The sequence below is a fragment of the Paracoccidioides brasiliensis genome, assembly GCF_000150735.1.
Source record: "Paracoccidioides brasiliensis Pb18 unplaced genomic scaffold supercont2.1, whole genome shotgun sequence".
In the NCBI taxonomy this organism is placed as follows: domain Eukaryota; kingdom Fungi; phylum Ascomycota; class Eurotiomycetes; order Onygenales; family Ajellomycetaceae; genus Paracoccidioides; species Paracoccidioides brasiliensis.
In genome coordinates this window covers 2371476-2386123 of record NW_011371358.1, presented here as the reverse complement: position 1 = coordinate 2386123, position 14648 = coordinate 2371476, and the positions used below count along the sequence as shown (strand labels likewise).

Here is a 14648-nt window from a genome sequence, read left to right as displayed (position 1 = left end):
TAGGGGCCTTCTTGTCGCATTTAGATCTCAAGATAGACGATAGATGGAAGCGGGAAAAAGGAATACGTTGTAAATAGCAGAATCATGGCTATGGTATGTGCTTGCTCTACAGGGTTGAGATAGATAAGGTATTATTATATTTATTTATTTATTTATTTTTATTTTGGCTTTTTTAGGGAGAAGCAGAATTCAAGCATGCCTTAAAGAATCTGTAACATGAGATAGTTTGGAACGAATATCAAACAAAAGAACGCCATTATCTGTTGAAACAGGCAGTGAACAATGGAAAGAAACAGCAGTCAATATCCTACAGACTCCCACTTTGGTTCAATCAAATCTTGGACACGGAGTCAAAACAACATGGTAAGATCGATGGTTGGCACTGGCGGCAGAAAATCAATGACAAATATAGCTCAAGATTTTGGTTTTGATATCCTGAGGATATGAAGGACACATCGCACGGTGCGTGAGAAGCAGAAGAGGCCCGATCTCTATCCGGTCTTCGGCACGATGCTCGATTGGTAACTTACGGGTTGTTCGCTGATTGCTGGACTTCTGTTTTCGTCTTTGGGTTGTCAACGAAAATAGACACAATCCGGAACTTGTGTGTAAGAAGATGTATGTACAGGCTATGCAAGGTATGTACGAGGGAGCAAAACATGGAGCGGCAGGCTATGTGGAGATGGTTTATTTTATTAACCACCGTCGTCTCGTTCGACATTATGGGTGTCGAGGGCCCCTGCCAGCTTGATTTTTCAGTTCGTCACGGAATAACTCGAAGAAACGCTTCAGACTGCCCTCTGGCTCTGGATGTCGGAGTGCTATATGTCAGTATATAAAGGTACCTATTGACATTCTTTTCCAAAGAGATGACTGGGGATATCTTACTCTCAATATTGGTGCCTCCCATATCATCCAAGGCCTTGCCATGCCGAATCTCCTGGACCTTCTTGTGTACTAGCCTCACCGTCCTGTGAAACCCCGGGCTCGCCAGAAGCTAGCATATACACAAAGAGAGTTAGCTGTAGCTCGAGACAAGCTTGCTTTACTTTTTCATCAACCTGCTAACAGGGCACTCTCTGTAGCTTACCCTTGCAGTGAGCCAAACCTGGCAAAGAGAGTAACATTAGTCAGTTTAGGGATTCTCTGTGGCAAGCTTTGTAAGATGAGTTTATTTAACATACCTCGAGCATCCGAAGCCACATACTGTGTTGGGTGCTGGTGGAGATGCTGCCACCAGCAATCCGCGTCTTCTCCTCACATACGAGTAACGGAGTGAAGCTCAGAGCTGCTTGCAGGAATCCCAGGAAGCAAACCCAAGCTTGGGGCCCTGTGAGACACCGATAATGCAGAACTAAGAGCTTTGGAAACGGTGAGTGTGTGAGTGGGTGAGTGGCGTGGGAGTGGGAGTGGGAGTGGGAGTGGGTGAGTGTTGGGAGTGTGAAAGTGATGGGCGGTTGTCAATGGAAGGATTAAAGATACCTACCTGGCCGGGAGTGGTTTGTCCGTTGGTTTGGGCCCCGGTGGTAACTAAACAGAGTAGCTAATAGGCGCTATCGGCTTTAGGTGGGGGCATCGTAGCCGCCACGGAAACGTCGAAGAAGAAACCAATAAATAAATTGTGGGGATCCGGCAGAACGAACTCTCTCCAACTTTCCAGGTTTTAAAAAAACCTTCCCCCCCCCCCCCCCCCCCCCACGGCTCGTAGTTACTCCTTCACAATTGGCTGACTGACCCTTGATCACTTCGAATCCTCGTCACGTACGCTTTTCCTGCTCTCTTCAGTATTCTTCTTGTCTTCAATTCCACCAGGAAGACTCCATTGGTACCCGGCGTTGAGAAGATCATGATCTCTTAGATACACGGCAGTCGGGCAACGGAGCACGTACATCGATCTTAGAATCCATTGCTACAGCTCAAGCCCTTTTCTTCGCCATACCCCGAGGACAGCTGCTCATGCGAACCTATATCCAGGTCCATCTCCAGCTACACTTCTACATAGATTGTCATTCGGTTTAAAACTGCTCAATCAACTCCAATTTGGGAAAAGACATCACACGACTCCCTGTGGACCGTGGACCGTGGGCCGTTTGGCGACAAATGGCCAATTAATTAGCCCATCACTAACTGCAAAAAGCATTTCCAGATGCTATCTTACAAGCTGATGTACAGTATTACTGATACTCGCTTTATTTTCTCTTTGTGACTACGGCGTTTCCGTCGTCTACCTCGTGGTCATTCCAAGCTGCAACGAACAATCTTTCCTTCGACCCCAGCTCGCGTGAGCGAATGCACCGTGAACGTGGCACCACAGGTCGTAGTGGACAGCTCCGCCAGCTGGTTGGAGTCTGATGCGCTGGACGGCACGCCTGGATCATCTATCAACTCTGGATCGGCACCCGCTCCCGCTTCAGCTCCGGCGCTCAGTTCCTCCGCTCTATCTCCAGATTCCCAAAGCAGCCGGTCGAACAGCAGTTCAAGACATCGCACACACCAAATAGTACGAAATCTCCTCGGCCAAGCCAAGTTGTTTCGTCTCAGAACCGCTGCGAAGATGTCAGAAGTGCATTTCCAGTCGCTGTTGTTGAAGCGGTCACGTTCAGATGATAGTAGAGTATCCGGGAAAATGGAGTCGTTATCGGGAGAGGAGGAGAACGCTTTGGTGACCGGGAGGAATGGAGATGAGAACGGGGATGAGAACGAGGATATCCCTACCTTTCTAAATTTGCCCGGTGCAGGTTAGTATCGCTGGTCCAATTGAAGTGGTATTATATTTTCTTACGGAGGATCCCATTGGCTAATCCGTGCCTTTTCGTTCTCTGTTTCTGTTTTGCGTCTAATAGAAATACATAAGAAATTCGTCGATATCGAAATCCTTCAAGCAATGCGCCTGTCAGGAGCCGAAGGGACAACGGGTGGAGGAGAGCAGAAATTTGTGGTAGAAGATAGCCCAGAGATCCTGCCAAGGAATCGATACATAAATATTCAAGTGTGGTCACACTCCCGGATTCACCTCAAAGTACCTGACGGGGAATGTGATTTTATTAACGCATCGCCGATATCTCTAACCCACCCCAAAACTGGGGCGACTGCTCGCTACATTGCTGCACAGGTAAATATACAGTTCCTTCTGAGCCTTATTTTTAATTGAGTGTTTGCTGATGATTCTCACCAAGGGCCCTAAATCCGGCTACCTGGAGCACTTTTGGAATATGGTATTTCATGAAACCGGAGACACAGCTGTTGTGGTCATGCTCACTCAGACCTACGAGCAAGGGAAAGAAAAATGCGCCTTGTATTTCCCCCTAAATATGGACGCGCCCGTCACCCAAATTTCTCGCGCGGTCACTGATCCCTTCGTCGATCGCAACGGTGATGGTACCGATGACAATATCGGAAAGGTCACGATCTTGGAATGCACCTACGACGAAGAGTGCCGTTCTGAAGTCCGCAAACTCGAACTCATCCTTGGCTCGCAATCTAAGATTGTCTGGCATTATCTATTTGCCGGGTGGTCCGACTACACGAAGCCACAAGGGAAGGACCGCAATGCACTTATCAAGTTGACCAAAGCCACTGCGGAAAAGGCCGGTTCTCTAGACAATCCTCGTGTTGTACATTGCAGCGCTGGCGTCGGACGGACAGGCACGTTCATAACCATCGACCACCTGCTGCGGGAAATGCGGACGGGAGACCTGTTGAAAGTAACTGGCGACTCAGATCCGATTTTCAATACGGTGAATCTGCTCCGCGAGCAACGGATGTGCATGGTCTACACCGAATCGCAGTACCAGTTTCTCTACGACATTCTCAAGGAACAGGTTCTCCTTTTCCTTAGCCGAGATGTGAACGCTAGGAAATTGAAGTCGCCTGGATCCCGCTCGCAGAAGTTGGCGAAACTCTCTAGCGATACGGATACGCCCTTTGAACCCACGCAGAAGGAGGAACTTGTTCCTGTTGTTGACATCATTCCTAGCCCAGTCAAAAGCTAGGCGTTTAAGAGATTCTTTACTGATTTTATTTCCCCCACTCTCTTTCCCCCCTGTTTTGCAAGGCACTTTCAACTTCTTTTTCCTTTCGCTCTAAGGATATGGTAGCCCGGGGACCGGCGTGTATTTTTCTTTTCTCTCTTTCTCTTATCCTGTATTATCTCCTTCTTCTCCCTTGCTGTGTGGTTTTATGGTTTGGCTCAGGGCAGAGTGCGGTGGGGGCGTCTTTATTTTACACCTTTTCGGTATCTGGGAGGAGTCAGCTATTGGAGGAGATGGTTCGTTTTTAAAGTCAAAGACATACATACTTGGGCGCTTGCTAAGAATGGTTGGTGGCTATTGGTGAGCCATAATAGATATGAAGAGAAGAGCGAAAACTAGAACCTTGCATGTGCATGTTCGAAGGTACGAGTGTTCATATGCGCGACGTGAATGTGGAATCTTTACATCGAATTCTTTACTATATCGCTCAAGTCAACTTTTCAAGTCGACATGCATGTGATTGTACTGTACCTACGGGGAATCCAGGTTCTAAGGTCGAAAAGCAACACCGGAACATGTTAACGGTGCGGCATGCAACTGGACGAATCAACAGAAAAGGGCGGAGCAGAATTAAAATAGATCCAAGAGGGAGAGAGCTAAAATTAATACATGGCTAGATAGAACAGGGACAACAGACAATGCCAATGCCAATGATACAAGTTGTTGTCAGAAGGATAAATCGGAATATAAACATCCCCCAGTTAGTATACATTGTCATGTACTTTCATCTCATTTCTTTCCGTTATTAAGTTTCTGTAAACAATTACTCGTAATTCGCTTCCGATAGAAGGAACAATATATTTTCAAAAACAAAACAAAACAAAAACAAAACAAACCAAAAAAAGTCCAGGAATACCAAATCATATATCTATCAGACAACCAAAAAAAAACAAGAATCCAATCATTCAACAAATCAATCAGGCTGTATCTTCCGAATCTCTTCAGCATCGCCGTTCCCCGAACTGCTCGGGGGAGTCCGCTGCCCATCGCCATCGCCACTAGCGGTGACCGTCTGTCTATCATCATCGCCCTCCTCCCAATTATCCACTGCATTTTCATCCCAATTGTCCACTTCCTGCTCTAATGTCCGCACCGGAGTGACCCCCGTTTCCTGCGGACCTAGCCCTCCATGATCCCCGCTCGTTGACGGTGAACGGACACCTCCCAGTTCAACGTCATCCCCTACCCCCTCCAGCACTGCCCCAAAGCGGGCCTTGCGCCGGCGCTCGAGCATCCGCTTATGGTACCAGTTACATAGACCGACGGCAGTTAGGCTGCCGGCGATGTTTGAGAGTACATCGATGGGGTCGAAGGTGCGGTCGTTGGGGAGTAGAGCCTGGAGGATCTCTGAGCCTATTCCGAGGGCCATGGTGCATACTATGATGGTTAGGTGGACGATGCGTCGACGGGTGGTATCTAGGACCCAGTAAAAGGTGACGGAGAGGAGAAAGAAGATGACCAGGTGTAGAAGTTTGTCGTTGAGGCGGAGGGAAGGGAGAGTGTGTGAGTGGGACTTTTTTGGGCTTTTGCCGCTGCCAGCTCGTGTGGTGCCATTTGGGAGGAGACCGATGTAGGCGCCGAGGAGACAGAGGAGAGCGAATGCGCCTGGGGTTGTTTGGTTAGAGAAGAAGCATAGCAACGCGTGAGATATGTGGATATAGATAGAGATAAATAGACAAACAGGTGAGGATTTTAGGCGGGCAGAGATGGGAATACTTGGTGCGTACCAGCAAATGGGTAGCGTATCCGCAACATGGTGGCCAATGGTATATGATGTATGAGAGCGCAGAATAACCAAATTCCCGGGAATGTATGTACTCCGTATATCTCCTCCGCACTCTGGAGTTATGTGGTTTCGTGAAACTTCTGCTCGCGGGGAGTTGTGGCTGATTGGGGTTCAGTGAACAGCAGATGATAGCAGAACTTGACTGGCCATATCTTTGCTTGCTCGCGGGAGATGAAAAGCGGACAGCGCCGTGTGTACACTAGGGGATAATAATTATGGTCTCTAAGATATATATATATATATATATATATATATATGTATATGTATATATTATATGTGTGCGCGTGTGTGTGTGTCTCTATATACATATATATAGATATATACCCTTGGTGGAAGTTGGTGTGTCTAAACTAACGTTTATCTATTGTCCTCCTGCTCCGTTCTGCGCTGGGCGTTCCCCAGGTCCCGTGACCCGCTTCCCTGCTGATATTAGCTGAGCATCACGTCTTGTCACCTCCGCAAGAATCTCCACCAGAGCAGCCCGGTCGCCTGCCATCGATAACGCTCCCCATCCATCAGTTCTGGCTGCGGATATATCGCCGGACTGTTTATTGTAATCCTGGCTTTCATTTGATACCACTTTTGCCCTCCCTACGCCGCGTTGCTGTCGCTCGCTGAACTGGCCCAAAAGCGTGGAGGGACGAACCCCTCGCCCGCCCCAGTGCTGGGGGTTTGGAGCGTTAATGTCTCTCGGTCAACACCACACCTGGCTTCCACCAGGCCATCTTCGCCCTCCCGATGACCACCACGATTCCCATCCTGTCGTCAATGGCCTCTCAAAAGTCCCGTCGCGACCCCGTACTCCCCAGTTCCGATTCCGCGCTAGCACCGACGGAGCGCAGCCCGGAAACATGATATCCGAAGCTGAAACAACTCCGGAAGATGACCCGCGTATTGCCACCTTTAGGGATTGCTATCAGAAAGGCGAAGCAAAAATTGGCGCATTGTTTACTTTCGTCAAAGCTTCTGATACCGGTGACAATGATGCTGAAGCTTCTGAAGGGGCCGCGGTCGGTGCTACCGCGGCCGACAGTCAAGCGCAATCCTCAGCTCCTCCCCGAAAGGCAGCGCGCAAACTGGACGACGATGACTATGACGACTACGATGATGAGGAAGAGAGTGATGGTGCTCCTCCGGTTTCCTCCCCGCTTAAATCAAAACTCCCGGCCGCTCGACCAGATTCCCACTCCCTGCCTTTTCCGCCTCAAAAGCAAGCGATCACCCTAACCTCATCGTCAGATACCTCGAAGGATTCAAAGAAGGAATCATTAGAAGATATCCGCAAAAAATTGGAAGATGATAAAAAGGCAATCGAAGAGACTGCGAAGCGAAGCTTTCGTTCCTTGTTTTATACCCTAGAAAATGACCGGGATGCTATGCTGGACCAGCAAAGGCTAGAGGAGTCCGAGAGACAAGTCGAGGCGGAGATGTCCAGCCAGGGTGCGAATAATGCCAATCCCGCCCATGCTACAACTTCTGGTCATGGAACTCTGAGCAGTGCAAACCTCGGTGCCTCAAGCTTGACCCTGAAAAATCTTATTGCGCGCATCGATATGAAACGCAGTGAAGTTCAGGCTTCGGATGCTGAGCTGCGAAGTTTGATGAGCGAAGTCAGGAAAAATCGAAGTAAATGGGCAAGTGAGGAGAAAGTTGGGCAGGAGGAGCTGTATGAGGCTGCAGAAAAGGTTCTCAGTGAGTTAAAAGCTATGACGGAGCACTCTAGTGCCTTTTTGACGAGAGTGAATAAACGGGAAGCACCCGACTATTATAACAGTGAGAATTTTCCATCCCGCCCGCCCTTTACTGCTAATTTCGAGGTTTCTAAGTTGACTCACAACTACCGCAGTTATCAAACGCCCGATGGACCTGGGGACTATGACTAAGAAGCTGAAAGCGGTCCAGTATAAGTCAAAACAGGAGTTTGTTGAGGATCTCAATCTTATTTGGTCCAATTGCTTGAAGTACAATGCCAACCCTGAACATTTTCTCCGAAAACATGCCCTCTATATGAGGAAGGAAACCGAGAAGCTCGTCCCGCTAATCCCAGACATTGTCATTCGAGATCGCGCTGAGGTTGAAGCCGAAGAACGAAGACTCCAGCTGGCCGAGCTTGATGGCGCTGAAGAGAGTGACGATGAGCCAATTATGTCTTCCCGGGGCCGTAAAGCTCCCGGAATGAAATCCAAAAAGGGAACGGGAACTGGCAGGGTGACTATTGGAAGCGGAACGGAAGCTACTCCTGGAGCTGATACCAAACCTCAAGGAGCAGCGACAGTGCGCGCCGAATCAGATGCTGCTGTGGATGGAAGCCAGAATGGATTTTCCACCCCTCCCCCTGGTACTCTTACTCCTCTTGGTTCGAATGGACTCGGTACGGGTGCTCCTGGGAGCCAAGGTGACTCGATGGATATTGATTCTTTTGGTGTCTCTGTGAACTCGACAACACTGTCGCGACCAATGATAGAATTTGAAGATCCCGAATACAAAATATGGAAGCAAGTCACCAAAAAGGACAGAGCACTTCTTGCAGCTGAAAGACATCGACTTTTCAGTGGGGATAAATTGAATTCCGATGAGCCAGCTTTGCTGAGAACGAAGGCTGGGATGAGGCGATGGCTTCGAAACCAAAGACAGGCTACGGATGAGGTTGATGGATTGGCTGTTGCTGGACCGCAGTCTAGGGAGGCGGAGACGACCGGAGAGACCTTGGCGGAAGGTATTGAGGAGGAGGAAGACAAAATGCTTCCAGATTATTACGATACGATGTCAGGAATTCCTGACCTCCCCGAACAATTACACTGGACCGAAGACTCTGAAGGCAACGTGGTAGACCCTTCAGAAGAGTTTCTTCGAATTCTACCGAAGGGGTACTTTACAGCTCCCAAGAGCAAGTTCACGCAGAAAATGGACGCAAACCTGCGTCAGATGCAAGAGACACGGAAGATATGCTCGAAAATAGGCATTGTGAAGCAGATGCAGCTTCAATCACAGGTATGTTTTTCTGGTTCCTCCTCCAACCAATCCAATTTGAAAATAATGGTTTGTCTAACAAATCGTGTAGATGTATCAAAATCAATTTCAGAAATACAATCCAGAGCCCTTTGTGGAGCGCGATGTCCCAACCCATGTGATGAATGACAACGGGCCTGTCATAAGCCCATGGGTATGCAGAGCAGCTCTCCAACGCTCTGTTGGGAAAATCTTCTACAGCGCTGGGTTTGAGGAGTATCAACCATCCGCCCTTGACGCTATTACAGACGTCGCCGCAGATTTCTTCTATAAGATTGGATCGACTCTTAAGACATATATGGAATCACCCAAGGTTCCACGCACTGAGCAATCCACAGCTTCATCTCAGTGGAAATCACCGTATACGGCGGAGAAGATGATTTTGCACACGCTTCAATCAGTCGGGACAGATGTAGAATCTCTTGAAAGTTATGTTAAAGAGGATGTAGATCGTCTCGGTCAGAAGCTTGGCGTTCTTCATGAACGGATGAAGAGCCATCTTACTGAGTTGCTGCGCCCAGCATTTAACGATACAGGTGGTGATGGATCTAGTGCCTTCCATGATGGAAGCGAGCAGTTCGTCGGCGGTGATTTCGCAGAGGATATAGATGAAGACTTCTTTGGATTTAAGGAGCTTGGCCTTGACAAGGAGTTTGGACTTGCAAGTTTGAGTGTACCGCTTCACTTACTGCAGAATAGGATGTATAGCGCACATCAAGCGCAGAACACAAAGTATGTTGTTAACCTTGCTCTACTTTCCGCTACGTCGCGGTATGCGTACATAGCTAACCATTCATTGCTGCTACAGCGCTGCGCAAACATCTGCTGCCTTATTTCCACCCCCACCGCCTTACCCCCGAATATCTCTTCAAACACTTTCTTCGCAAATCGGCCTGGTACAGAACTTTTTCCTTGCAAAGCTCCATGCTAATAACGATGAGCCTCTGGTCGAGGATTTGGAGTTACCTCCTAAGCAGAGGCCAACAGCAGCAAGGCCACGAGTTCCCGCATCTGGTAAAATCCCCCAAGCTCTTCTGGGTGCTGGAGTAAGTTCCAGTCCGCAAAAGAGACCCGCTCCACCTGCTGGACCAGGTGGTTCAAAATTTGGGGCCTCCGAACCCAGCAAGAAGAAATCCAAGAAAAACAGCGGGACGGCCGGACCTTCAAACGCAGAAACAGGGAATGATGAATCAGCGAATTTAGCCAAGGGTTCAACTAGCGCTAAGACTCTTGGTAAACAGAAGGTTGGTTCAATATCATTTGATGAGAAAGCTGCCACAATATCGTCCATGAAGGGCAAACCCGAGGCAGCTGTGGATGGAATCATTGCGGAGAGCGATTCAGAAATGCCACCTTCAGCTAGCAATGCGAATAACGACATTAAGCTTAACGGTTCATCGAGCGCATTAGTAAATGGAGCAGACGCACCGGATCATGCAGCGGGTGGGAGTTCCACCTCTGGGGGCGGTGCCATGCTCAGTCCCGAGAGTATTAGTACGCAATGATATCTACTACTTTTGGCGCTGTTATGCTCGCACTTGTCGCCCCAAGGAAAGGATAACGCCGCATTACATAAAATTTGGGGCCTGACATATACACAAAGAAGAAAAAAGAACCGAGAGACATACCAGTTACTATCCTGCGTTCCTAAACTGAGACACTACCTCGACTCTCTTGGTCCCGACTGGAAACGATGTTAACATCCTTGGCCGTTAATATTCTCTTCCCCCTATGAGTTTATTGTATCTTCTTTATATTCCCGATATTTTGACATTCAGGCAAAACGGTGAAACTGGACATTTGGCTTTTGTGTGTGGTGAATGAAATTCTGTGGCTTTCTTCTTGCATTCCACCTCCACCTTCATTTCAATCTTGTATTTTAATTAAGTTTTTCACTTATTTTCTGTTTTCTGTTTCAATTGTATTTCCTTTGCATATATTATGGGAATAATAAATTCCAAACAGTAATGGGCACAACACATATCATCATGTCATGATTTTTGCACTTTCACAAGTTTGGAAGCCAAATAATTTCATGCTTCTTTGAATGGGTTTGATTGTGTGGAACAGAGCAAGAGGGGTTTCTGTGTATATGTTGAAGACCGAACTCCAAGCCCCCCCCTGTTTTCTTCTGCGTTTCTCTGTACCTTCTCCTTTATCCCCTCTTATTCGTAGTTCCTATATTCATTTTTGATGAGATGCCTCAATAGATGATTTTTTTAAAAAAAAAAAAAAAAAAAAAATTCCTTCTCTTATCCGTTTGCTGTTGGATTATGATAATTATGGCTCACAATATTTTTCTCACAATACATTTTTCCGTCATTAATGGTGCTTCCATGTGATGGTCAATGTGAACATCCTCTATTTCTTCTTTTACCACCCCTTCTCAATCTACGGTATTGAAATTGTTGACGCTTGATGGTATAATTTTTTCTTCTAATCATATTTGTTAGTTTTCTTTTCTGTCCATGTTTCATTTCCTTCTGTGACTTAACATTACCCATCATCATATATCATTTATTGTTTAGTCTAAACCCTGTAACAAAAAAGTTGATATAAATGCAAATAATCAAAAACATTTTTTAAAAAAAAAAATCAAAAAAAGACGAGTCCCTTAGATGTACCCTGTAATTTATTTATTTATTTATTTTTTATCTATAATATTTTTTTTTTGCTTCATAAATTTATATACCGTTTATTCCCGCTGCTTGAAGAGCCCGTGTCCTCTACTTCCGTATCCCCGTTACCTCAACCACTCTCCCACTGGGCATTGGGATATACAACACTTCGAGAAACTGCAAACAAGGAGAAGAGGCGCAGAAGACTTTTCACAGCCGAAAGGCAGGAAAAGATAGGTTATCTATTTTCCTGCCCAAGACTACCTACCCGCGTATCAGTCGGCTTCAAATACGTAGCCTGGGGAGGTTGAGGGGCTTTCAGCCAGTTATTCGGCAAGTTCATTTATCTGTCTCGCTTCTGTATAGCACCTGGACGGCAAGTCCTGATATAGCTAGATATTGCAGACCTTCATGGAACCCTCTTGGGTGACAGGCACGGTGTTTTTACGACCGTCAGCTATGAGGCTATATTTATATCTGAAACTGTTGTGGGGGTTGACGAAAAACAATTCGTCTATGCTATCCAGGCCTTCATATGATGTAGTTGACCTGGAGTCGATAATAGGTAATGTGAACACCCAACACGAGACTGGGACTGAAGTTAAATACAGCTTCTATACAGGGTGCGGCCATTGATATCTATCTTCACACATTTGGCGACCGGTGATGAGTTCTTCAGCCAGTCATATCGTGCTATTTACCGATATCCGGACCAAAGCTAAAATCCCTCCCCGACCTTCGGAATATGTTCTGGCAGTTTCTCTACTACGGTAGTGCCATATTATTGATGCCCGTTACCAAAGCAAGCAACTGCTCCCAGGCCATTCCAGGCATGGGCTCTCCAGCCTCCAGACACAGTTCCATCAAACCAACCAAGCTTAGCGGCATCTCGCCAATGTGCACCCGTGATTGGCCACCCGAACCCTCCTCCGGTGTTCCAGCGCTGGAGTTGGCAGCAAATTGAACCCGCCGTTTCAGATCTGAGCCCGTTCACTCATGGACCAGACCCGGAGTCTTTTCTCAACTTAGCAAATTCTGGCGAAGTCCTATTCTCCTGCAACGACAGCTGGGGAAAAACGGCTGCGTCTTCATCCCAGCAGGACCCTTCTCCCAAACAAGCCCCAATGTGCCGGGCAATGTGCACAACAAACTTTCTTTATTCAGGAGAACGGTCTTCTCTGAGGTCGTTTTCTCATGGCTGTTGCCGTTAGTGTTTCGAAACATTACCCCCCCAAGACCTAACAGCCCGAATTTCTTTCCTTTTTTCTATTTTTACTTTTTATTTCCGTCCCATTGATGATGCAACGTTCGCTTTTTTAGCTTTCCACTCCGGGCCAGTCATGGAATGAGGGAAATTTGCTGCGGGTTGTTCAAGCGCCCTGGCTTGAACGCTAATACCTCCTTGGGACTTGGGGTCCGTGGCTTTCCAGTGGGCACGCCTATCTCAGATTCATCAGGACAAACTTATTAAAGCAAGGTCCGTGACGGTTTTAATTCACACTTCTCTCGTAAATAATAGGTACTCTATTCCCAAAGCGCAACCGAAGAATGACGCGTCCGGTTTAGCGGCGCATGACTTTTGTCCCCTTGACTGTATCCACCTGCCGTCACGATTGGAAGAGGAGGGATGGATGGTTTGATTATCTTTCTTCAAGTTTCTTGTGGACCCCTCCTGGCACAGATACATCCGTTATCCGGGATACCACCCTATGTTCTCGCTTGTCTGCTCGGCTGTTGCCGCACACGATAGGCTTGTGGCCTGCATGGACGTCTACCTCGCTTCGCCTAGAGCACAGGCAGCCCTCCCCTTCCGCTGTCAAATTGGATGACAACATTGTTATGGCTGTCATAGACGTAAATTTTTAATAACCATGGTGTACTCTTTATTAATCACCATATATATGGATATGGATATACCAATTCTTCTGTGACCCAATTTACAGCCTAGTTAATCAGTGCCGATCGTTAAGTTTCTATATAATGATCTTGCGCCCGTCTCACAGCTTTCCCAGGCATTCAGGCCATTGGAATACACCTCTTCATTTACATGACACCTTCAATAATATGCTCCTCTATGTCCCGGAGTCTGAGACCAAAAATCGGCCCGATCTTGTTATGTTCCAGAGTCTGATTCAACCGATATTCCCATGTGCTCGCGTCTTGGATTACAAACCACTTCACGACAGCGTGTATCCGCTTTATCTCCTCAAACTCTCCAATGGCCTTGAACTCACCTTGAAGGCCGGTGCCAGACAACTTGCAACACTGCTACGGCAAGAGAGGCACTCTCTAGAAACGGAAGCCGCAGTTCTTTCGATATTGGCCTCGAGACACAGTCCATGCATCCCTCGCCTTTTCAGATTCGATGTCCTTGATTTCTCACCGAGGACGCCATTTCTCTTGAAACAGTCAATGGGAGGAGTGCCACTCAGTGATGTCGAACTTTCTTCCATCACATCCGCACATCGGAACAGCATTGACGAGCAGCTGGGACGGACTGTGAAGTTCCTCGGCCAGTTCATATCCACCCAGTTCGGCAGCGTCTATTGCGTTGCTCAGGGTGAAGGGAGGCAGAGCTGGAAGCATACATTCCTGTCTTTCATTGAAGCTATCCTTTGTGACGCAGAGGACATGTTTATATCTCTCCCATACGCCGAGATCCGTCACCAGGTCCTACGACTCGCCCCAGCTTTGGATGATGTGACTGAAGCCCGCCTGGTCGTGGTGGATATCGGAGACAGATCCAATATCCTTGTCGACCGAGATACCAAATCGGTCATGGGATTTGCTGATTTCAGCAATGCTGTATGGGGGGACGTTCTGATGGCTGAGATTTTCGAGGACCCATCACCTGCTCTATTGAAGGGTTACGGGTCCAACCAGATGCAGATGGAGGATGAATCGCTTCGTACCCGATTAGTACTGTTCGTGACTCTTCACACCCAATTTTCTGCCGTACTGTTAATAGGACTGGTTACTGATTCTGGTGATTCATTTAGATATTCCTGCTTGCGTCATATACGTAGAATTGTGAAGCAATATTATCGCAGTCGACAGGACGATGAGGAAATGCGTGCTCGAAGAGGACTAACGATGATCGTTTCAGAAATGGCTGCCCTGGACTGCTAGATATGATGGGTGATGGACTGCTATTTGAAGGCTCTGACATATTTCTTTTAATAATCTCTCTCTTGATTCGTTTCT

The 14648-nt window shown here is 47.4% G+C and overlaps 5 protein-coding genes across 5 annotated transcripts; 3 read left to right on the top strand and 2 right to left on the bottom strand.

Moving 5' to 3' along the window:
- Window positions 1-720: 720 nt before the first annotated feature.
- On the bottom strand, window positions 721-1205 carry PADG_00725 (uncharacterized protein; the record flags this gene model as incomplete). Its single annotated transcript, XM_010757650.1, has 4 exons — window positions 721-806; window positions 889-997; window positions 1091-1108; window positions 1185-1205. The coding sequence occupies 4 exons, from the start codon at window positions 1203-1205 to the stop codon at window positions 721-723; spliced, it is 234 nt and encodes a 77-aa protein (XP_010755952.1).
- Window positions 1206-2164: 959 nt separating this feature from the next.
- On the top strand, window positions 2165-3992 carry PADG_00724 (uncharacterized protein; the record flags this gene model as incomplete). Its single annotated transcript, XM_010757649.1, has 4 exons — window positions 2165-2171; window positions 2277-2738; window positions 2844-3112; window positions 3177-3992. 4 exons carry the CDS (start codon window positions 2165-2167, stop codon window positions 3990-3992), a joined length of 1554 nt encoding a protein of 517 aa, XP_010755951.1.
- A 952-nt stretch (window positions 3993-4944) lies between these two features.
- On the bottom strand, window positions 4945-5786 carry PADG_00723 (uncharacterized protein; the record flags this gene model as incomplete). The annotated part of the gene is made up of 2 exons (XM_010758166.1): window positions 4945-5636; window positions 5759-5786. 2 exons carry the CDS (start codon window positions 5784-5786, stop codon window positions 4945-4947), a joined length of 720 nt encoding a protein of 239 aa, XP_010756468.1.
- Window positions 5787-6500: 714 nt separating this feature from the next.
- PADG_00722 (SAGA histone acetyltransferase complex subunit SPT7) lies at window positions 6501-10331 on the top strand (the record flags this gene model as incomplete). Its single annotated transcript, XM_010757648.1, has 4 exons — window positions 6501-7590; window positions 7664-8808; window positions 8879-9558; window positions 9635-10331. The coding sequence occupies 4 exons, from the start codon at window positions 6501-6503 to the stop codon at window positions 10329-10331; spliced, it is 3612 nt and encodes a 1203-aa protein (XP_010755950.1).
- A 3177-nt stretch (window positions 10332-13508) lies between these two features.
- Window positions 13509-14573, top strand: PADG_00720 (uncharacterized protein; the record flags this gene model as incomplete). The annotated part of the gene is made up of 2 exons (XM_010757647.1): window positions 13509-14368; window positions 14444-14573. 2 exons carry the CDS (start codon window positions 13509-13511, stop codon window positions 14571-14573), a joined length of 990 nt encoding a protein of 329 aa, XP_010755949.1.
- Between the last annotated feature and the right edge of the window lie 75 nt (window positions 14574-14648).